Here is a 22,685-nt window from a genome sequence, read left to right as displayed (position 1 = left end):
CCTTCATGGCAAGCCATCCTGGGCCTACATTTCAGCGAGATAATTCCCATCCGCACACGACTAGAGTGTCTGCTGCTTGCCTTCGTGCTTGCCGATTTCTACTTTGGCTAGCAATGTCATCCGATCTGCGCCCCAATTGAGAGCGTTTGGAACGTTATGGGCAGTGATTTTGACGATCTAACGCGCCAGTTGGACAATGTGGCACATAATCCGTCAGAAGGACATGCAAGAACTCTCAATCAGTGCCAAGCCGTATAACTGCTTGCATAATGGCCAGAAGTGGACAAACAAGTAACTGACTTGGTCAATTTGTGAAGCTCTTTCCCTTGAATAAATCATACAGCTTTTCTGAAATTGTAATTATTTATTTGTATGTACATGTACATCACATCTATGTATTTCCGTTCCATTGGGATGATTCTTTCATGGTGTCGTTACTTTTGCCTTTGTATTGTTAACAAATACCCGATGACATTAGGCAGTTACCTCCTCGTAGACTAGCAAAATTTTAATGAAATCCATAAGACTTCTGATGGCAATAGATAAACAAAACTTTCCACATGACCGCCGAAAGAACTCTCATTGTGCTCGAGAAGGCCATACGGTGAAACAAAGTATTACCTAACATTGATCGAATTAATGCTGGAAGGGCGTGCGAAGGAGTCGAATGTAATTGTAAACATAGGCAGGATGATATCGGTTGTTCTAACAAGAAAGCAGATGTTAATTCTCCTAATGGTAGTGAATATTAAATCAAGAAATCTGGAAATCGTTAAATTTAATTTGGTTTTGGTGGTACGCTTCTTGGAACGTCGTATTGCAGATTGTCAATCATATTCAAATTTAATGTTATGTTGTATATTGTTTCCTGCGCACTGAATTGTCATTCGCACTAGAAGAGGTAAAGTGTCAAACATTTGAAATTAATGCAAATTTATCGTTAATAGCCAATTACTCCGACTTTAAAGCTTCGTGTTAAATAGCTTCCGCATGTTGCAGATATACGCGCCACGCAGCGTGGGTGGCAGCTGTTATTCACCTTTCGAAACCTCTCCATTGTGTGAACCCGATTGGCAAACCGTTGTGAAACGGGTCATGTAGTCCCATGTAATTGTGCGCACGCTTGTACGGTCTGGAAAGCGCCAGGGTGGCGCGAGAGGTCTATGACCGAGCACATGTCAGAGAACTAACGCGGGGGGGGGGGGGGGGGGGGTGTTATGGGGGAGATACGCATTGCATCACTGTTGTCAGTTTGTCTGCTCCCTGGCTGCCTTTGTGTCACGGCTAGCACACAATGTTCGACGGGATAGTCTGCGTGCGGACCAACCGCCCTTGACTCACTTGGGCTGCGCCCGACAACGATCTCCGTGTGACTCACATGGTAGCATTCACACGTTATACCCGCAGCATTGCAGCGACCCGTCTCCCAGGTTGCCTGTGAGAGAGATATTGCTTACTCTGCAGTAATTAATTAATTAATGAATGATGTCATCTCAAGCATACTTGTGGTCCGTTTTCCATGGTACCTCAGTTCGTTCTACCTGTTCAGTTTTGTTCGTATTTCCGAGTTTACTTATGTATCACTAATATTTTTATGTTGAAACTGGAGGCAAAATCATTGCTTTCACACCAATGCAGCGCTGTAATTTTGAGTTAAATATTCACTCCTTAAAGCAGTACTTTCATCATATTTAGCAATAAAATGCACTGAAACACTACGATAGACAATACTTTTAACTCACTAGAAGAATTACCTTGAGCTTCGCTTGACAAAAAACCGAAAAGGACAGGGCGATTCAGTTATTTCAACAAGTAAATAGCGTGTAAATAGTTTTATGGTGTGGTGCTTGCTCCTCTAACTTCCATTGTTTGTGGCAAGTTAATATTTTACAGAGGATGACCTACTCTTGCTACTGCAATTTGGTTGTGAGTCGTATACCTCAACGCCGACACAAATCACCTTGAAATATGGTAGAATTTACTCCTCATTACTGTACACTGTCGAGTGAACTTAAATTCTCTCAACATGAAAAAAGCCTCTAAATGATTGCTTGCATGCCTTGGTGCCTGTCTTAATGATGCCAATCTCGTCCTCACTCCCCATAGCGTGGGTGGAATGGACTGATTATTCTGCGGAAAACAGTATTAGAAATTCGTAATTAAGTTTCGTATTATAGTCTACAAATACAATTACTTTGAATGTAATTATTACTGTCCCTCTATAAGCTACGCTGTTGGTCCCTAGGTATATGGCACTTATAAAACTGTTGGCCTGCATTCATATGTAGCGGGGTACACATCTTCAACCATTGAACTCACATTTCACTTCCGTGGTTCCCCAAAACACTTCAATCTATGTGACGGCTGTTTCTAAAAGACATCCCGCTGATTTCCTATCCCATTGCTGACTAAATCAAGCTTGACCTCAGTCAGCTTATCGAATCAGTTAACGTAGAATAAGGTATCAGTGGTAATAAGGCTGCGAGAGCACCTATGACAATGAGTCTTACAAAGAATGTTACGAAAGGTAGGAAGATATTTTTGCTTAGCAAGAGTGACAGGAGACAAATTTCAGAGTATCTGAGCAGTCAGCATCAAATATTCGTTGATGAAGAAGGTGTGGAGAACAAATGGAAAAAATTCAGAAACGCCGTGGAATATGTCTTAAACAAGTAAGTTCCGAGTAAGGTCTTATGGGATGGGAAAGATCCACCATGGTTTAATAGTCTTGTTAGAAAGCTGCTACGTAAACAAAGAGAACTTCATCTAAGATCCAAGAGAAGTAAAAACCTAACTGACAAACAAAGTTGAACGAAGCGAAAATGATCGTAAGGAGAGCAATGAGAGACGCGTTCAATGACTTCGAAAGTAAAACTTTGTCAACCGATCTGAGTAAAACTCCTAAGAGCTTTTGGTCGTATGTAAAATCAGTAAGTGGTCAAAATTATCTACCCATTCACTCAGTGACCATACTGGGACCGAAAGAAAGATAACAGAGAGAAGACCGAAATACTGAAGTCGGTCTTCCGAAATTATTTCACCGCAGAAGATTGTAACATGACCCGTCCTTTCAGTCGTCTTGCGAGCTTCGAAATGGCAGATATTGAGATAACCGGTCGCGAAGTAGAAAAACAACTACAGTCGCTGAGTACTGGAAAGGCGCCAGGGACCAGATGAGATACCTATAATATTCTAAAAATCTATCAGTAATTTATCGTATATCGCTTGAGCAACGAAGGGACCTGGCGACAGTAAGAAAGAACAGGTCATTCCCGTTTTTGAGAAGGGCCGTAGGACAGCACACCCAATTATAGAACTACACTCCTGGAAATGGAAAAAAGAACACATTGACACCGGTGTGTCAGACCCACCATACTTGCTCCGGACACTGCGAGAGGGCTCTACAAGCAATGATCACACGCACGGCACATCGGACACACCAGGAACCGCGGTGTTGGCCGTCGAATGGCGCTAGCTGCGCAGCATTTGTGCACCGCCGCCGTCAGTGTCAGCCAGTTTGCCGTGGCATACGGAGCTCCATCGCAGTCTTTAACACTGGTAGCATGCCGCGACAGCGTGGACGTGAACCGTATGTGCAGTTGACGGACTTTGAGCGAGGGCGTATAGTGGGCATGCGGGAGGCCGGGTGGACGTACCGCCGAATTGCTCAACACGTGGGGCGTGAGGTCTCCACAGTACATCGATGTTGTCGCCAGTGGTCGGCGGAAGGTGCACGTGCCCGTCGACCTGGGACCGGACCGCAGCGACGCACGGATGCACGCCAAGACCGTAGGATCCTACGCAGTGCCGTAGATGACCGCACCGCCACTTCCCAGCAAATTAGGGACACTGTTGCTCCTGGGGTATCGGCGAGGACCATTCGCAACCGTCTCCATGAAGCTGGGCTACGGTCCCGCACACCGTTGGCCGTCTTCCGCTCACGCCCCAACATCGTGCAGCCCGCCTCCAGTGGTGTCGCGACAGGCGTGAATGGAGGGACGAATGGAGACGTGTCGTCTTCAGCGATGAGAGTCGCTTTTGTCTTGGTGCCAATGATGGTCGTATGCGTGTTTGGCGCCGTGCAGGTGAGCGCCACAATCAGGACTGCATACGACCGAGGCACACAGGGCCAACACCCGGCATCATGGTGTGGGGAGCGATCTCCTACACTGGCCGTACACCACTGGTGATCGTCGAGGGGACACTGAATAGTGCACGGTACATCCAAACCGTCATCGAACCCATCGTTCTACCATTCCTAGACCGGCAAGGGAACTTGCTGTTCCAACAGGACAATGCACGTCCGCATGTATCCCGTGCCACCCAACGTGCTCTAGAAGGTGTAAGTCATCTACCCTGGCCAGCAAGATCTCCGGATCTGTCCCCCATTGAGCATGTTTGGGACTGGATGAAGCGTCGTCTCACGCGGTCTGCACGTCCAGCACGAACGCTGGTCCAACTGAGGCGCCAGGTGGAAATGGCATGGCAAGCCGTTCCACAGGACTACATCCAGCATCTCTACGATCGTCTCCATGGGAGAATAGCAGCCTGCATTGCTGCGAAAGGTGGATATACACTGTACTAGTGCCGACATTGTGCATGCTCTGTTGCCTGTGTCTATGTGCCTGTGGTTCTGTCAGTGTGATCATGTGATGTATCTGACCCCAGGAATGTGTCAATAAAGTTTCCCCTTCCTGGGACAATGAATTCACGGTGTTCTTATTTCAATTTCCAGGAGTGTGTATCGTTGACGTGTATCTATTGTAGAATTATGGAACATGTTCTGTGCTCAAGAATTATGACGTTTTTGGAGAATGAAAAACTATATGAAAGTAAACATGGATTCTGCATACAGAAATTGCGAAACTCAGCTCGCTTTGTTCCTCCGTGCCATCTATAGCGTCGTGGACAACAGTGCTCAGGCTGGTGTTCCTTGCCTTCAGGGAGGCATTTGACACCGTCTCACACTGCCGTTTAGTGAAAAAAATACAAGCTTATCGAGTATCGGAACGAATTTGCGACTGAGTTCAAAACTTCCTTCCAGATAGAAGTCAACACGTCGCTCTTAACGGAGCAAAATCGACAGATGCAGGAAGTAATTTCCGGAGTACCCCAAGAAAGTGTGATATGACCGTTACTGTTTACCGTATATATAAATGATCTAGTAGAAAGCGTCGGATGCTCTCTAAGGCTGTTCTTGAATGATGAATGGTGCAGGCTGTGGCAGTTGACCCTGAACGTAAATAAATGTAACATATTGCGCATACATGGTAAAAGAAATCCGTTACTGTACGGCTACGTTATTGATGACAAACCGCTGGAAACAATATCTATAGTAAAATATCCAGGATTAACTACCTAGAGCGACCTGAAGTGGAATGACCACATTGGAGATGGGTCGTTCGCGAACTTGCAGGTCCAAAGGAACCGTTCACCAAGATAACGGAAGGAGCGAGGAATGAATTCTAGGGAACGGTCTTTCATAGTTCACTTCGGTCGCGGCTTTCTACTCATAGTTCCCGAGAACGGGAAACGGTAGGTCTCGTTCCCACAGTGGCACTTCTGCCGGTCTCGTTCCAGCCTCGGTCCCGTTCCCGTCTCTGTCTCGGTCCCTCGCCCTGACCCGTCCTCCTTCGTGTGACCACTCGTTGCCGTTCGCTGCGCACGCCCATTCTAGATCTTTTTCAAACCTTTCTTGAACTGTGAACTTTTGGTTCTTTTCGTATTCTGTTCAGCGTCCACGACTGGCAATTAAAATTTATTTTATAATTACGTAAATTACATAAAAATTACATTGTATATAATACATAAATCTTTTCAGGTAACAAAAGGGCATATCAGCTTACTTCACTATTTCGATAAACAGCAGAAGACAGCCGGCCGTAGTGACCGTGCGGTTCTAGGCGCTGCAGTGTGGAGCCGAGCGACCGCTGCGGTCACAGGTTCGAATCCTGCCTCGGGCATGGATGTGTGTGATGTCCTTAGGTTAGTTAGGTTTAATTAGTTCTAAGTGACTGATGACCTCAGAAGTTACGTCGCATAGTGCTCAGAGCCATTTGAACAGCAGAAGACATACTCATAAAAAGGCAAGTTTTTTGTTATTACACATGCAAAGGAAGTTGGCACAGCACACACGAATGGCCATTCTCAGTCTTTTTTTGATCCAGGGTAAAACAGCATGTTCGTTATTATGGAAGTCAGACTGACTTACAACCAAATGAAGCCCGCGCACCATAATCGATTGTCTGGTCTCGGACCAAGTACTAGACTGCTCACTGTCACCCACCAAACGTCATCTATAGTTTCTAAGTGATTTCTGCGTACAGATGTGAGCTGAGTTGGTGACCCTTCACTCGCAGCTCCAAGCGGTGTTCGCTTCTGTCACACAGCTTGGGGCTGCTGCCAAGGGGCATCATTGTAATGGGTCAGACACAAGGATGCGAGGGACGTCGAACACGATTGGTCCATTGTTGTGGCTGCCCCTGGTACTGGCTGCACTGAGGTTGACCCCTACCCGTGGTCAAGTGGGAGATCATTCCAAAGTCTGGCAGGCAGCGAAAGACTTTCCGAGGGGCCGATCGTAGGGCCTCCCCGGTTCGTTTGACGAACAGGTTTCGGGCGTTATCTGTGGCTGACAAAGTCTCTGAGCCGAATGCAGTCGTCCACCCTGTTCCAGAGGAAGCTTTTCGGCTCGCAAGATCTGGGCATTCACAGAGGGTGGGTTTGCTGGTAGTTGAGAGGTCCAACGTTAGGCGCGTAATGCTGCCCCTTAGGAACATGGCTGCCAAGGAGAGGACGTAAGTCAGTGTACACTCCGTATGCATACTGGGGGGAGTGATTCCGGATGTCAAAAGGGTGCTTCCAGATGCCATTAAAAGTACAGGGTGTGGCCAACTGCAGGTGGTAGCACATGTTGGTACCAATGACGTGTGTCGCTTTGGATAGGAGGAGACTCTCTCTGGTCTCAGGCGGCTAGCGGAAATGGTAGAGACTGCCAGTCTTGCTTGCGAGATTAAGGTGGAGCTCACCATCTGCAGCATTGTCGATAGAACTGACTGTGGTCGTTTGGTGCAGAGCCGAGTGGAGGGTTTAAATCAGAGGCTTAGGCGGTTGTGTGACCGTGTAGGCTGCAGATTCATTGACTTGCGGCATCCGGTGGTGGGTTTCCGGGTTCCGCTTAATAGGTCAGGAGTTCATTACACACAGGAGGCGGCTACACGGGTAGCGGGGGATGTGTGGAAGAGACTGGGCGATTTTTTAGGTTAGAGGTTCTCAGGAAACTAAAGAAAAGGCGTCCGTCTAAAAGGGGGCAAATAAAACACAGTAAGGTAGTTGTAGAAACGATCAGCTAAATTTCAATTACGCGATAAGTCACACAAATCTGAGGGCTGTAAATTCAACTACATACTTAGGGATTACAATTACAAATAACCTGAATTGGAACGATCACATAGATAGTGTTGTGGGTAGAGCAAACCAAAGACTGCCATTCATTGGCAGAACAGTTGAAAGGTGCAACAGGTCTACTAAAGAGACTTGATAACATCACGCTTGTCCGTCCTAATCTAGAGTACTGTTGTGCGGTGTGGGATCCGCATCAGGTAGGACTGACGGATGAAGTCGAAAAAGTTCAAAGAAGGGCAGCTCGTTTTATATTATCTCGAAATAGGGGAGATAGTACCACAGACATGATACATGAACTGAAGTGGCAATCATTAAAACGTTTCCGTTGCGACGGAATCTCCTCATGGAATTTCAATCACCAGTTTTCTCCTCCGATTGCGAAAACTTTCTGTTCTCTCCCACCTATATAGGAGAATGATCATCACGATAAAATAAGATAAACCAGGGCTAACACAGAAAAATTTGTGTGTTCAATTTTCCCGCTCGCCGTTCGTGAGTGGAACGGTAGAGAGACAGCTTGAAGGTGGTTCATTGAACCCTCTGCTAGGCACTTTATTGTGAATAGCAGAGTAATCAAGTAGACGTAGAAGTTGTCATGAATAGTACATATCGGATATAAACAAAGACATAGACGAATAAATATATTTGTAAGCATGCTGCTACCGTTTTTTCGTGTAACTGTGGAGTACTTATGGCCTGACGCGATCAATAGTAATCGGCTACTTTGACCTCCAATAACTCATGTACTATTCAAGTTAAATGCCTGTAATTTATACCAATTTAGGTTTACACTAAAAGCTTTTTTAAGACACGTCGATCGAGAAAATCGGATGAAACGTTTAGATTTTGGAAATTTGTTGCTGGGTGTTAATTGTATAATTTACAGTCAGATACTAAACTTTAAACCAATAAAAATATTGAAAATCTGATTACACCATCAGAATCTTCGTGCAAATAATGGTAATGTACATGTTTCTTTTTGAGGTATCATCATTCATCTGGCTACTATTGATTTCTATACGAACTGTGAAATGTCTGCTATTATAGTTTCACAAAGTCCTTGGGCCAACGTCCGGCACCACGTGGTCGGCCTGCCGAGCGGCCCCTGCACGCCGAACGACCCGTGCGGCCACGCCAACTCCGAGCTTGGAATATTTTCGGGGCGCCACAATTCGCCCGTTACTTCACAACATTAAACAGATAGTGGGAAAAGCAGATTCCAGACACAGATTCATAGGAAGAATCTTAAGAATATGTAACTCATCCACAAAGGAAGTGGCTTATAAGACGATTCTTGAGTATTATTCGTCTGTGTGGGATCCCTGTCAGGTTGGACTGATAGGAGAGATAGGGAAGATCCAACAAAGAGCGGCGCGATTCGTCACCAGATTGTTTAGCCGGCACGAGAGCGCTACGGAGATGCTCAACCAACTCTATTGGCAGACGTTGTAAGAGAGGCATTGTGCGCCACGGAGAGATTTACTATTGAAATTTCGAGAGAGAGAGCACTTTCCGGGAAGTGTCAGACACACACCATTAGCTGGCTTGCGGAGTATGACGTAGATGTAGATTCTCCTAGATGGATATGTCTCCAAATGTCCCAGTTGACGACATCATGACGACAGGTGAACCGTAACCTTACTTCCTATTAATTTAAGCAGTACTAAAAAAAATCGGGTTGTGGCCGAGCGGCTCTAGGCGCTTCAGTCCGGAACCGCGCTGCTGCTACGGTCACAGGTTCGAATCCTGTCTTGGGCGTGGATGTGTGTGATGTCCTTAGGTGTAAGTAGTTCTAAGTCTAGGGGACGAATGACCTCAGATGTTAAGTCCCATAGTGCTTAGAGCCATTTGAGCAAAAATCGGTGTAAAAGTGTTTTTAAGCAGTCTGTTGCTATTTAACTCCTGATCAGTATACTACTAATGAAGCATGGCCTAATAAGTTATGTATGTGGTACTTAAACTTGTGTCATCTCTATTTTTCGTAGCACGATGCCTCAGTAATGGAAGCAGTGGTCTTGCATTCACTAGGAACTAGATTCAAGTCTTCATTCTGATTATCCAGAGTTTGCTTTTCTGATAAGACGATGGCACATTCCTTTCCCCAAACCTCACCATTTCACACCAATCACTGATGAACTCACTTCCTACTAGAAGTGAAACTCCATTCTTCTTTCCTTATTGCCTTAATATTTATCGAAGCTCACTACTGAGGTCGCCGTTTGCATCGCTTCAAACTACCTTGAGGAGGCTACATTGAAGAAAACAGCGTTTTATTGCTTTCTGTTGTTACCCTAACATGTTGCATCATCAAGACAGATTGTTTAGGGTCCCGTTGTAAGATACCGTCACAAGCTAGAATTTGACAAAGAGGAGGCAAAGAACAGCCAACCGAGCGAGGTGGCGCAGTGGTTAGACACTGGACTCGCATTCTGGAGGACGACAGTTCAATCCCGCGTCCGCCCATCCTGATTTAGGTTTTCCGTGATTTCCCTAAATCGCTCCAGGCAAATGCCGGGATGGTTCCTTTGAAAGGGTACGGCCGGCTTCCTTCCCCATCCTTCCCTAATCCGATGAGACCGATGACCTCGCTGTCTGGTCTCCTTCCCCAAACAACCCAACCCAACCAAAGAACAGCCGTGTCAGTTTCATAGGAACAGTCCCAGCTTTTCTCTTCAGCGACTGAGGGAAATCTTGGAAAAGTTAAATTGGATGGCTGAACGGGAATTTGAACCACAGGTCCCTGAAAGCAAGTTCATTGTCTTAACATATTGCTCGTAAATAGATGGAATGGTTAGCACACTGGACTCGTATTTGGGATGACAACGCTTCAGATCCCCGCCGACCGTTCAGATTTAACTCTCCCGTGATTTCCCTAAATCGCTCAAGGAAAATAACGGGATGGTTCATATGCACTACCCCGAGCTTGTCCGCCTTCTCTAAATGATCATGTTGTCGATGGGAAGTTAAATGCAAAACCTTTTTTCCTCCCGTATTCATACGAAGCGATTTAGATTGAAACGACCAGACAAACCAAATGCATGAACGGCGGATTCAGGACTGAAAATCTTCGGGAAAATCCTCAGTAAGTGTACCGCAACCACGAAGAAAATAGATTACAAAACCGGCGTTCGACCGATACTTTTAATGTTGCTCCTTAGTCCGGGCCTAGAAAAGAATAGAGAATTCCCAAAGACGAGCAGCACGTTTCGTCACAGGTTCGCTTAGTAAGCGCTACTGTTTCGCAAACATTGTGATCCAGCTCCAGTGGCAAACGTACGTAGTGCATCGCGAAGTGATTTATTATTAAAATTCTCAGAACGTATGTCATTAAGAGTCAACGAAGCACTACCATAAAGGTAAATTAAGGAGATTAGAGTTCGTAAGGAGGCATGTCACCATCAGTCTTACTTTTCTGCGCACCATTCGCGATCAGAAATTGAAAGCGGGCGGGTGTGTGACGGGTACACAAAGTACCTTCCGCTACACACCGTACCGTTGGTTACAAACTATAGACGTAAATGTAGAACCATTGACTCATCATCAGTGTTTCTTTTTAATTTACTTACATTGAAAATATATTATATTTAGGAACAAATACTTTCAGATTTCTCTCTGATCACCAGTTTCACTAGCAAATTTTACAAAACCTTACACTCATATTTAAAAACACTTGTTGGAAATTTGACTAGTTGTATTCTGTATAACCATAACCATACCTGTATGTGTCTATTCCTCAAAAAATAACTTCTCTTTTTACAGAAAACAAAGGAACCCGAATAAACTGTTTAGGAAAACAATAAAACTAATTTTGATCAGGACAGTAATCTCAGTGTACGTAGTTACTTTACACTGTCATCTCTAAGTACCTAGTCGATAGTGGCTAACGCGGTGCATGATATAACTAGACACTTTTGTAGTTACGAATAGGTTTCTGTCGTGTTAGTGTCAGTCACATTTTTATATACATTGTACCATCTGCTCTTTGCTATACTGTGTATTGAAGTCTCAGCTGTCGGCTTTCGACTTTTCAATAGTTATCATTTCTATGATATTTGAATAGTTATTCGGTGTTGAGTGTTGGTATTCATAATGTCTCCGAGCTCTGGTTGCTCTCCCCAGAAAGTTTGTATTTCTGTGTCGTCATCAACCTCACTATTGGTGACGCTAAATCATATTTACATTGTGTGTAGAGTTAATATCCTGCATCGCTAGTCAGTCGTTCTAATCGATATGATGTAACCCATTTTCGCAGGCGTTCGTGGGAGATTCTGAAATACTGATCTAAGTTACTTACTTTCTGTATCTTAGTGGTGTTAAATATGTGTTGAGAAAGGTTGATAAGGTGTAAGAACTTGTGCTTCTGTGGTTATAGGTGATTACGACAGGAAAAGAATGAAAACGTCCGGCAAGCTTCCCCAACTTGACGGCCGGATCACCAACAACAGTTGCCGAATGATCTCACTAATACGATATGTCTGGAAGATTTGGTACTTAACAGAGGACATTAATCGGAAGATATTAATCAAGAACTCTTCTTCAAACTGTCCTGTCCGACGCGAATGACACAGCACTACAATTTCAGCGAATACTCGTACTGTAGCCGGTTCGTTCCAGGCGGATCGCTCTTTCGCCGAAGTTTCGTAAAATACAGGGATTGAATTTTTATTTCTTCGATTCGCACACCAATTGTTAAGCTTCTGATTGAAACCCAGTCAGTTATTCTTGTGAGTAAAATAAAGAATGAAACACATACGTATAGTATTGCTCAGCATGTATACGTATTCTTCTCTCCGACGAATAAATATAAAAGAATAGAGATACCGTGGAAAACTTGCATTTGCAATAAAGGTAGTATACACCCTCGTCCTCTCAGGCCAGCGGGTCACGTAGTCGGACTGTAAGCAGCTAGCGGTGGTGTGGTAACTTCTGTGACGTATCGAGCGCTTGTTTGTGTAGAGTCGGTTGGTACTGCGGAAGCTCGGCTGTGTGTACGTCGAGGCCAGCCTTGCAGCCGGAGAGTGTTAACACCGTTTGCCGTCGCCTGGTCGTGCCGAGGTTACCAGCATCACTGTTATTGCACTTGGTACGGTACAAGCGCAAGTTGCGTCTGGCTGCGAAACTAGTTGAAGAAGACTGAGCCCGGGCCAAGAGTTGTTCTCAGTTCTTCCTAACATTCGTAGCATCTCGAACATATACGCTCAGAAACATTAATTTTTTTTACTCTTGATTCTTGAGAGGTCAACCTCTTAAGGGTGTGTCTGTCGGTAACTAGCAAGACAAGTCTTCAGAGCCCAGAAAAAAATAAATTATAATAGAAAACATTAAAGGTGAACTTCTTGGTTCAGAATAGTGTTAAGTAGAGCGAAATTCTATTAAGGAAAACAAGAAGAAGGAAAAAAACTGATTGTTCTCCAGAGCTTTTTCCCAAAAAGGATTCAGTATCCGTACACTTACATTGTTCAAAATTGGTATACAACTGTGACGTAAATACACAAATTTTCATAGTTAATTCGAATTAATTTCGCTACGAGTGTGACCTACTCACAGAAACTGAATGCTAACACTTGATAAATCGCGGAGGAGAAAGAAGCACATTGCTGCCGCGACGACTTGGCATTAGAGATTCGGCTTAGGCAATATGGTCAGTGGCCATACGAAGAAGGCATTTGAATACAAAGAGAATCTGTCATCAGCATTCAGGAGGCTGCATCCCATCCAAGTAGATTCCCAAGCGAGTTGGCAAGTGTCGGAATTTTTTTCTGGTGAAGTGGGTCGTGCGGGGATCGATAAAATAATGAAAGCTTGTGCTTATCGGTTGTCATTGTAGGATACGATGGATGGAAGGACACCATGTGTTTAGGGCAGACTATTTGTCTCTCGATCAGATCTTCGCTCTTGTCATTTATTCACTTTACTGCAATTGTAATGTGAGTGCTGACAGTGGATAAGTATCAGACTACGAAGGCTTGTGATTCTATTCTTTTTTGGGCCTAATATTTTTTCAGTCGCATGTCTAGTATTTTCGTATAAAAACGTCATCCTCAGAAGGACAATACTCTGATGTGGCTGTGTGAAGGATAATTTTAAAATCACTGCGATTAGGAAAACACATGACGTAAAGGAACAATGGGTTAACAGCAGAGGTATGAAAAAGAAACAGAAATTAAAAGTAACATTTCAGTCCTGTAGCAAATGGCTTTCTAAATCACCGAAGAAATGCACTTTATGTTATTCTTCAATATGAGATTATCCTGAACTTATTCAGATGCAATAAATTAATTAATCTGAGGATAAACATAATTTGCCGTAGAACAATATCTCACGAGGAAAGAATCACGTAATTTTAAAATAATACTCGAGGTACACGTTTTAACTAAATAAAGTCTAATAAGACAAAGATGAAAGAAATTATAGCCCATTACACACTCGAAGAAATGGCAGGGTCATAGAAAAAAATGTCGATGTTCGCATCGCCGCGTTAAGGCAGCCTGGGGGAGAGAGAACCACATATGCAGAGAGAGAGAGAGAGAGAGAGAGAGAGAGAGAGAGAGAGAGGGAGAGAGAGAGATGGAGGAGGAAAGGAAGGATTACAAAGGCGATGATATCACTGAAATGATGTTACCTGGTATTGACTTGCCAAGCTCGAGATATTCCTGAACTGATGGACTGAGAAAGCCGGGAGGAATGTAGGCTCCTGGTTTAGCTACGTTCCTGTCTTCAGGATCTGTCGCTCTGGGTCTCTTCAGGCGTGGTCCTCCTGTGAAACGACAGAAATGATCGTTAATTACGTAACACACTTTCTGTTCGATCGTTCGTAAAAGCTGCTGTGGTGAATCTTGGTAAGTGTATACGATATCGAGGTCTTGAGTGCAAATTAACAGACATTCTGGGAAGGGTTTTGAGTGCGAATCTAAAGGTAGTAGAGCTACAAGCTGCATCTCTGCTTTTTGATATCTCCATATTTGCACTGTCGCCTAGGGTGATGCGTTGCCAATAAATATCACAATTTAAGAATGCCAGAATTTTTAACACAGTTTTCCGTTGTTCTTAGTGGGTCAGTATTCCGAAAAATTGTTGCAGGTTTTGGAGAATTCTCATCCCAAGAAAACTTGGTGAAAACTTAAGACGATGCGGAGACTTCGCTTTTAGGTACAACACCTTATATGGAACACAAAAGTGAATGATGCCTCATTAATAAAACTAATTTCTTACGATAGATATTTTCCATCCAGATATTGCAGGAAGAAATGCTGTACTATTCAGTAATTAGTGTGGATAATTGATGGCATTAGAGAGTACCATATAGTTGAAAACCAGGCTATAGCGTAATGCAGATGAATGTTATGGCGCAGTTCCAGAACGTAACTACAGACAATTGTAAAAATTACTGATGTATAGTCAGTTACACAAGAAAGTGTACGCCGCTATCTGTATGAAATAAAAGACACTATTATAAATATATGTTTACATGAAAATTCATAGTGTTATTAATTGGACAATTACCTAATAGTTCATCCAATCGCCGACATTATCAATTATAGCTTGGAACCTTAACCCTCTCTTCGGTAAGTCATCCACGTTTTCAACCTCCAAATATCGTTTGACCCACTTAGTAACGAATGTCTTAGACTTTCTAAGAATTTTGGCAGCTGCCCCATATGAAAGCTTTTGTTCCTTTTGATGATTTACAAGGAACGCTGCCTCGTGACGCTTCAGATACTTGCACTGATTTTAAACTGCAACCGACAAAGCAGAACTTTCGTCTCCCACACTGTTTATCTATACACTGTGCAAAAGCGCATTGATTACAGATTCGAGACCACTACAATAGATGTCGCAGTGGAATTTACATTTAAAATTATGGCGTACTCTTCCTCGTGGAACTGACTGTATGTCATCAGACAGATAAAGCTCCTACCAAGATAATAGGGAGCACATTTGGAACAAAATTGAGGTTATATGGTCTGGACGTATCTCTATAGAAGGTGGATGCATCAGGTATGTCTTCCGTGGAAGTATGAAACCCTTGGGGATCCAGCAGAGCTAGACTAATTAAAGTTTTATTGGCACTGGAAAGTAAATTTTTATAGGCTGGTGTTTCAAGACAGTTACGCCGCACACAGGTACAGGAAACAAACGCGGACACTGAATCAGTTATCAAGTCATTGTGAATAAGAACGCACATGAAATGTCAAGTATTCGTATGAATGTCAGCGTAATGTATCTTTCAGATGCGATCAGCATCTAAGGGATTAAAACAGTCGTTGTAAGACCACTTGTCACAGATTGAGAGCACTAAGACAAAGGCTATTTTCTTTGCTAACAGTGTTTTCAGTTGTTTTGGAGAAGAGTGTATATTACGAAACGAAAAGTGAAACATTTTCATGGTCACAGTATGCTGTCCACCCACAGAAAAGAAATATCAACAGAAATAATATTGTATTGTTTTGTGTCTGAGGCACTTACAAGGTTAAATTGAAAACAGCAAGTATCTTCATTGGTGTAATAAAAGCGTGTGTTTGTATGACCTTTGTATAGTACTGTGCTAGTTGGGTATTTTTGGAATTAGCGTAACGCTCACTTATAGTTCCTTTCGGAAATATCAAATAAGAAGCAGAAGAATTCCTCCAAATTTCAGCAAATAGGGAACAATTTTGTTACTACCTGTGGTAATGCAGGGCGTGGTATAGGTTTGTGTTCTAGATAATTGCTTTTCTTGACATATGTCACTTATCTACCGCTCAATAAAACATTTTTTTAATAAAAGTGTATAATTTGCAGATGACAAAGTGTGTTTTTGAAAGGCATAGGATGTAATGTGAATGTTTTAGCCAACATATTAGTGAATAACATCACATCGTACCTTCAAAAAGTAAATTTCTGACACACAACTCATGTAAAACCCAGATTGTGTAGTTGCACTAACAAGGAACCCGTTGACTGCGAGGTCACAAAAGGCCAATGAAGTTTGCGGCATTGGACGCCCCACGTATTGTCTACCATGCAACCACAATATTGACTGCTAATGGCAACAGGATTGGACGCTGGAGGTATGCAGTGGTGAGCACAGCACCAGGCTACGGAACGTAGCTGAACTGCTTCCTCGACGAGTCACTTTCAACAGTATTACAGTGCTAGTGGTGTTGATACAAAGGAGAGCAATGGCAAAGACAAACAATGTAAGCATTGGAATTTATCTACCATCAGCAGTTGCCGAAGTTGACATTTCGTCGGAAAGGAACCCCAAGGAATTTCGCGAATGAGAAAGAATTGGCAAATGAAATATTAGCGTTTCTGCAGTGGAATGTGTGGTGTCATATACGCTCGACTGTGCGGACAATCAACATGAGGAGTACCATGATGACAGTACATGCATAACAAGTGACTGTTATTCCAGGTTTCGGACGTTGTAGACTGGGCAGACAGGTAAAACACGACAGGCGGCGAACTGTAGCAGAACTAACATCAGACATTAATGCTGGGTAGAGTAGAAGTGTGTCTGAACACACAGCGCACCGAATACTCCTAATGATGGGCCTCCGCAGCCGACGATCCATGCATGTTCCAGTTTTAACACCACGACATCGCCAACTACTACTGAAATGGACACGTGACCTTCGACATTGCGCAGTGGCAGAGCGTTGCGTGGTCTGATGGGTCCCGATACTTTGATCATAATGTCAATGGGAGTGTGCGAATCCGTCGGTCTTCCCGGGGAAGAGCTCCTTGACACCTGTACTGCCGGACGGAGATAAGGTGGCAGCGGCTCCAGCATGCTCTGGGGAACATTCACATGGGTATCCAAGGGTCCAGTGGAGCTCTTACAAGGCACCATGACTGCCAAGGTGTATACTGGTTGCAGACCACGTACCCCTCTTCATGACGACCATGTTTCCCGACGACAGTGGCATTTTTCAACAAGATAATGCACCATGTCACAAGGCCAGGAGAGTGATGCAGTGGTACGAGGAACACAGTGGCGAGTTCCGGTTGATGTGCTGTCCCCCCATCTCGCCATATCTGAACCCGTTCGAACACATGTGGGATGTGATTGAATCGGAGCTCATCGCCCCCCTCCGCGGTATTTGTGAGAATTAGATGACATGTGTGACTTGTGTGTGCAGATGTGGTGCCCACTCCCTCCAGCGACCTACCAAGGCATCATTGCTTCCTTGCAACGACGCGCCGCTTTTATCCGTGCCAAAGGTGGTCATACCGGCTATTGTTTTGTCGTTATGTTCTGCCTGGTCAGTGTAGGTACGAGAAGAGAGTCAAGAGACATTTTGTCCACAAAGTTTATGTAATGGAATTCCTTGCATTATATATTGTGTAATAAATGGTGTTTACATCTTTAGAGATTCCCTAAAATCTTTTACGCAAATAGTTACTTTCGTGAATGTTCTTTCCGTCAGAATGTAGTAACAATCTCATCTGAACGGTGAGAGTTACGTAATTCATGTAGTAGCTTTCCGCACTTTCCATTTGGAAATTAGTAATGGCTGTTATTGTGTTTACCAGCTACGCCTTCAGCTAACCGTGTGCGGAACGTTAAGCAGTGGAAACATGAGTCATGAAACGTATAACGTGAATTTTTCACGGTTATCTTTTTGCTGCGAGATCTAACTTTTTGGTGAATTTCTGTAGCGTTTGTAGTCATTGAACGTACTTGGTATCGAAAGACGTGGAAAAGTGTTCTTTTATGTTTTTAATTAAAATCACTTTTCTCTCCCTCTACAGATGAACTATTAGCGTATAACAGGAATTTCAAATTGCCAATATGGAGTTGTTGGGTGGACACGTTGATATTTCACTCCTATTTTTTAAAGAAATTCTCTGTTTGTGTGGAATCGGTCACATTAGTTGCTATACTCATTTTCTCCTAACGAAAATACGATTTCCTTCAATTCCAGGGTGTCAGATACGTGTGCACAATTAAGAATCGATACAGAACGTCGTTTGTAAGGCTAGCTGAGGAGTTACTGCTTGCAGGTATGTACCGAAAATTTGCGTGTGTCGTTACGTTCCCCCTATAAGTGCTTTTTTCTGTTCAGCCAAAAAGATTTTTTTCTACCCCCTTTGGACTTTCGAGTTGTCTATAACTCGTAATTTGAACATCGTATTAGACACGTTTCCGAATACATCTCTGGCCCGAGATGAAGAAGTTGCGAACTTGCTACTGCTCGCAGTTAACGTACTGCAACGATTTCCTATATAAAGAGTGCATCAAAGTTAAAATTGCCTCAATAAAATCAGCTACATGTACAAAATTTTGTCTCGCGTAGAGCAGACTTCAAGCGAGGAACCAAATTTTACTTGATGATTTAGCATACATTTGGTTAAATTTGTGATGGAAATTATAAAATCAGAGATGTAGTGCTTTGTTTCAAGCGAAAGCTTATTCTCACATCCGACGTATCTTATAACTTGCGGAACAAATTCGGAATACGATATGTTATATCGTATTAAAATTTGTTAATAGTCGACCTGTATGTTTATATTTTAAAGAATGTAAACTAAGAGACATGTCCACAGAAGTCCAAAGTTGATGCGATCGACTTTCAAGCATGTTAAGCGGTTATTTCTCAGCAGAGCTTCAAACCTGAGTGTACGGATTGTGGCAGATAGATATAATTCAGGCCAGGCGCAAGCCTCCCGTCAAGCTCTGGCGTACCAGCGTAAGGTCACTGGACAAAATATAGGATTTCTCAAATCTTTTTAGTCAAATTGGAACAGGTGGTAGTGGGTCCAGATCCGATCATATTGAGATAGCGAACCAATAGTCGAAAATGCATATTTATTGTGTTATTGATATATACACTGTACACCTCATAACAAAGCGATGCCGCCACTCTCAATCTGTGTATTGCAACGGCGCATGCAGTTCTGCGGCACTCTTGCAAAGACCCCGGATGTCTGTTGCACCCTGAAACAGGCAGCGGGTGATAAATAGCGCACACCCCTGACCACCAGATCGACATAATGTACACAACTTAGCTCATAGCACGTGCGTCGTGTGACGACCGCGTGCATTGCACTGATGCGTTAATTTTTCCCGCACGCACACCACTATCCCTGGTGTCAGTTGTCCATTGCATCAGACAGCTTGTGATGTGCCTGTGGTGAGGTGTGTTACTGTGTACAGTGCATGACGCGTAGTCAAAGATGGGACGCTACTAGTCACGAGAATTCGCAGGCATGCATTTAATGTACCGGACGGGCAAGATATAGCAAGCAGCGCGAATGTACAGAGTGTGCTCTTCCAACAGGCATCATCCTGATTGGAAGTAGTTTATCTCTGTGGATACGAACTTATGAGAGATGCGTCATTCACGCCACAGACATCCGGCCAAGGTTCCCGCCGAAGATATGTTTGAACACCAGACTTTGAGGAGATGGTGTTGGAGCGTATAGCTGACCACCGAGCTGTAAGCACCCGTCAGCTTGCCCCTGAAACCAACACTTTGAAAGATACAGTATGGAGAGTACGGGTGGTGCAGGCGTTACACCCCTGCAAGCACTGGGACCAACAGATTTTAACCCCCACATTCACTTCTGTCTGTGGATTATCCACCGCAGTGCTGTATTACCGAACTTCATACATTTTGTATTGTTCACGGATAAGGCCCCATTCACCTGTGATGGTGTTTTCAGCAGCCGCAACAGCCAAGTCGGGGGTGAGGACATTACCCACACCACCCACGTTGGTGACCACCAGTAACGATCCTGGTAACGTATGGGTGGTAATTGCCCAGGATCACGTAATATATTTGCTGCCTCCCCGTTTGACTCTTCCACGTTTCCTGGTGTTCCTACGAGATATGCTTCCACTATTCTAGGAGACTGTATCCCTTGTTGTACGCTAAATGATATGGTTTCAACACGACGATGCACCAACCCACTTCGATTTTAATGTCAACGAATACCTGAACAACACGTACCCTCATCATTGGTTTTGAAGGGGAGGTCTTGTCCCATGGCCAGGGTGATCACCGGATCTCTCGCCTCTGGGCTTCTTGTTCTGGGGTTACGTCAAGACGATGGTGTATGAAACCTCTCGCAGAAACGGATGAAGAAATGCTCGCTAGTGTCGAAGCTGCCGGTCTCTTGGTACAACAGACACCAGGGATCTTCGGGAGAATGGACAAAACTTCATGTGCCGTTGCCACGCATGCATTGCATTGAGACTGCGGTCGTCACTTCAACTACTGTGAGCTACGTTGTTATACAGTGTACGCTGTGTATGTCCATAACACACTAAATATGCATTTACAACTATTGGTTCCCTACCTCAATATAATCGGTTGTGGCCCCATCACATGTTTCAATTTGAGTCAAAAGGTTTGAGTCACCCTGTATTAGCTCCCCCCCCCCCCCCCCCCAATCACCCGCCTCCCCCTCAAAAGATCACACTGATCGCTATAGAGCATCGTAAATGGTCTGGAGCCGGTACTAGGTGGTCATCAGACTCTCCACCGCTGACGTGGTGACATGACGGAAGGGAGCTATCGTGTTTCGACATGGCCATGACCACACTATGAATTATGTATCAACGCAGGCCGTCCAGCGCAGTGCAACATGGCGGAAGAACAATGGTCGTAAAATTATTCTGAACGACATGCACTGCAGACGGGGGTTACGCCTGCGAATTTCTTTCGAAACCGATAGGAATTGCTGCTGTCAGTGAATGCAGGACCATCTCGATTAGTTTCCGAACGAACATCGCGAACGGAGTTCTAAGTAGCTTCGGATGGATATGGCACGGATGCTGGACACTGAGTAACTCCAGATGGGTAAGGCATGGATGCTGGTTAGCGACTTGACGATGCAGATAGTACTTAGCTTATACACGCACACAGTGGTAAAGTGACAGTACCTCCTGGCCGAAACTGCCCACGCTGGCACCCGTGCCTATTAATTTACCGTACTGCTCTTCAACCACAATGGGAGCGCCAGCTGAGCGGTAGCACTCGATGGAGCCTCCAAGTCTCTTTCGTCGGAGTTTTTTTCCAATTTCGTTTATTGTCGCTCACTTTTCTGTCGTATTCGTTTCTGTTTCTACCTAACTTTTGTCTGCCCCTCTTCTCGGTTACTCATCCTTCACATTATCAATTTAGGGGACAATCTAGGTTAATGTAGAAACAGAAGTACAACTTCAAACAGCCATAACGCCAGTGTACAGAATTTATTTATATGACATTAATTTAAAATTATTATAAGAAAATAAGTGTAACGTACTGTGGTTTGGGTTATTTAATGTATGTCTGCTGTGTAACATTCTTGGATCTTTGGTTTGTCTTTATACTTTATAGGACACGACTTATTTTTGTTTGTAACTTGTATCACAGTTCCACCAGGTAGCTGGTCGTAAGGTCTATGATGTTTGCTTGAGAATCTCAGTCTTCATTCTACTAATATACGAACATGAGTTTATACACTGAAGAGCCAAAGAAACTGGTACAGCTGCATAATATCGTGTAGGGCCCCCGTGAGCATACAAAAGTGCCGCAACACGACGTGGCATGGACTAGACTAATGTCTGAAGTAGTGCTGCAGGGTATGGACACCATGAGTCCTGTAGGGCGATCCATAAATCCATAAGAGTCCGAGGGGGTGGAGATCTCTTCTGAGCAGCACATTACAAGCCATCCGAGATATGCTCAATAAAGTTCATGTCTGAGGAGTTTGGTAGCCAGCGGAAGTATTGAAATTCACACAAATGTTCCTGGAGCCACTCTGTATCAATTCTAGACGTGTCGGGTGTCACATTGTCCTGCTGGAATAGCCCAAGTCCACCAACTTGCCCAATGGACATGAATGGGTGCAGGTGATCAGACAGGAAGCTTACGTACATGTCACCTGTCAGAGTCGTATCTAAACGTATCAGGGGAACCATATAACTCCAGCTGCACACGCCCCGCCCCACACCATTACAGAGCTTCCACAAGCTTGAATACTCCCCTGCTGACATGCACAGTCCATGGATTCATGAGGTTGTCTCCATACCCATACACATCCATCTGCTTGATAAAATTTGAAATGAGACCAGGCAACATGTTTCCAGGCATCAGCAGTCCAATGTCGGTGTTGACGGGCCTAGGCGAGGCATAAAGCTTTGTGGCGTGCAGTTATCAAGGGTATACAACTGGGTCTTCGGCTCCGAAAGCCCATATCGATGATATTTCGTTGAATGGTTCGCACGCTGACACTTGTTGATGGCCCAGCATTGAAATCTGCAACAGTTTGTGGAAGGGTTGCACTTCTGTCACATTGAACGGTTCTCT

The 22,685-nt window shown here is 44.2% G+C and overlaps 2 protein-coding genes across 4 annotated transcripts in view; one reads left to right on the top strand and one right to left on the bottom strand.

Moving 5' to 3' along the window:
- The window catches only part of LOC124776868 (RING finger protein 17), a 529,150-nt gene that overhangs the window by 227,584 nt on the left and 278,881 nt on the right, over positions 1 to 22,685 (top strand). The gene's annotated exons all lie outside the window — the stretch shown is intronic.
- The window catches only part of LOC124776871, a 67,783-nt gene that overhangs the window by 11,872 nt on the left and 33,226 nt on the right, over positions 1 to 22,685 (bottom strand). The window contains exon 2 of the mRNA XM_047252051.1: positions 14,027 to 14,161. Coding sequence (XP_047108007.1) covers positions 14,027 to 14,161 — 135 coding nt within the window. The remainder of the gene's footprint in view (positions 1 to 14,026; positions 14,162 to 22,685) is intronic.

Source organism: Schistocerca piceifrons, chromosome 2 (genome assembly GCF_021461385.2).
Source record: "Schistocerca piceifrons isolate TAMUIC-IGC-003096 chromosome 2, iqSchPice1.1, whole genome shotgun sequence".
In the NCBI taxonomy this organism is placed as follows: Eukaryota; Metazoa; Arthropoda; class Insecta; order Orthoptera; family Acrididae; genus Schistocerca; species Schistocerca piceifrons.
Note: the sequence above shows the minus strand (reverse complement) of the source record. Positions and strands in the feature narration are given on the sequence as shown.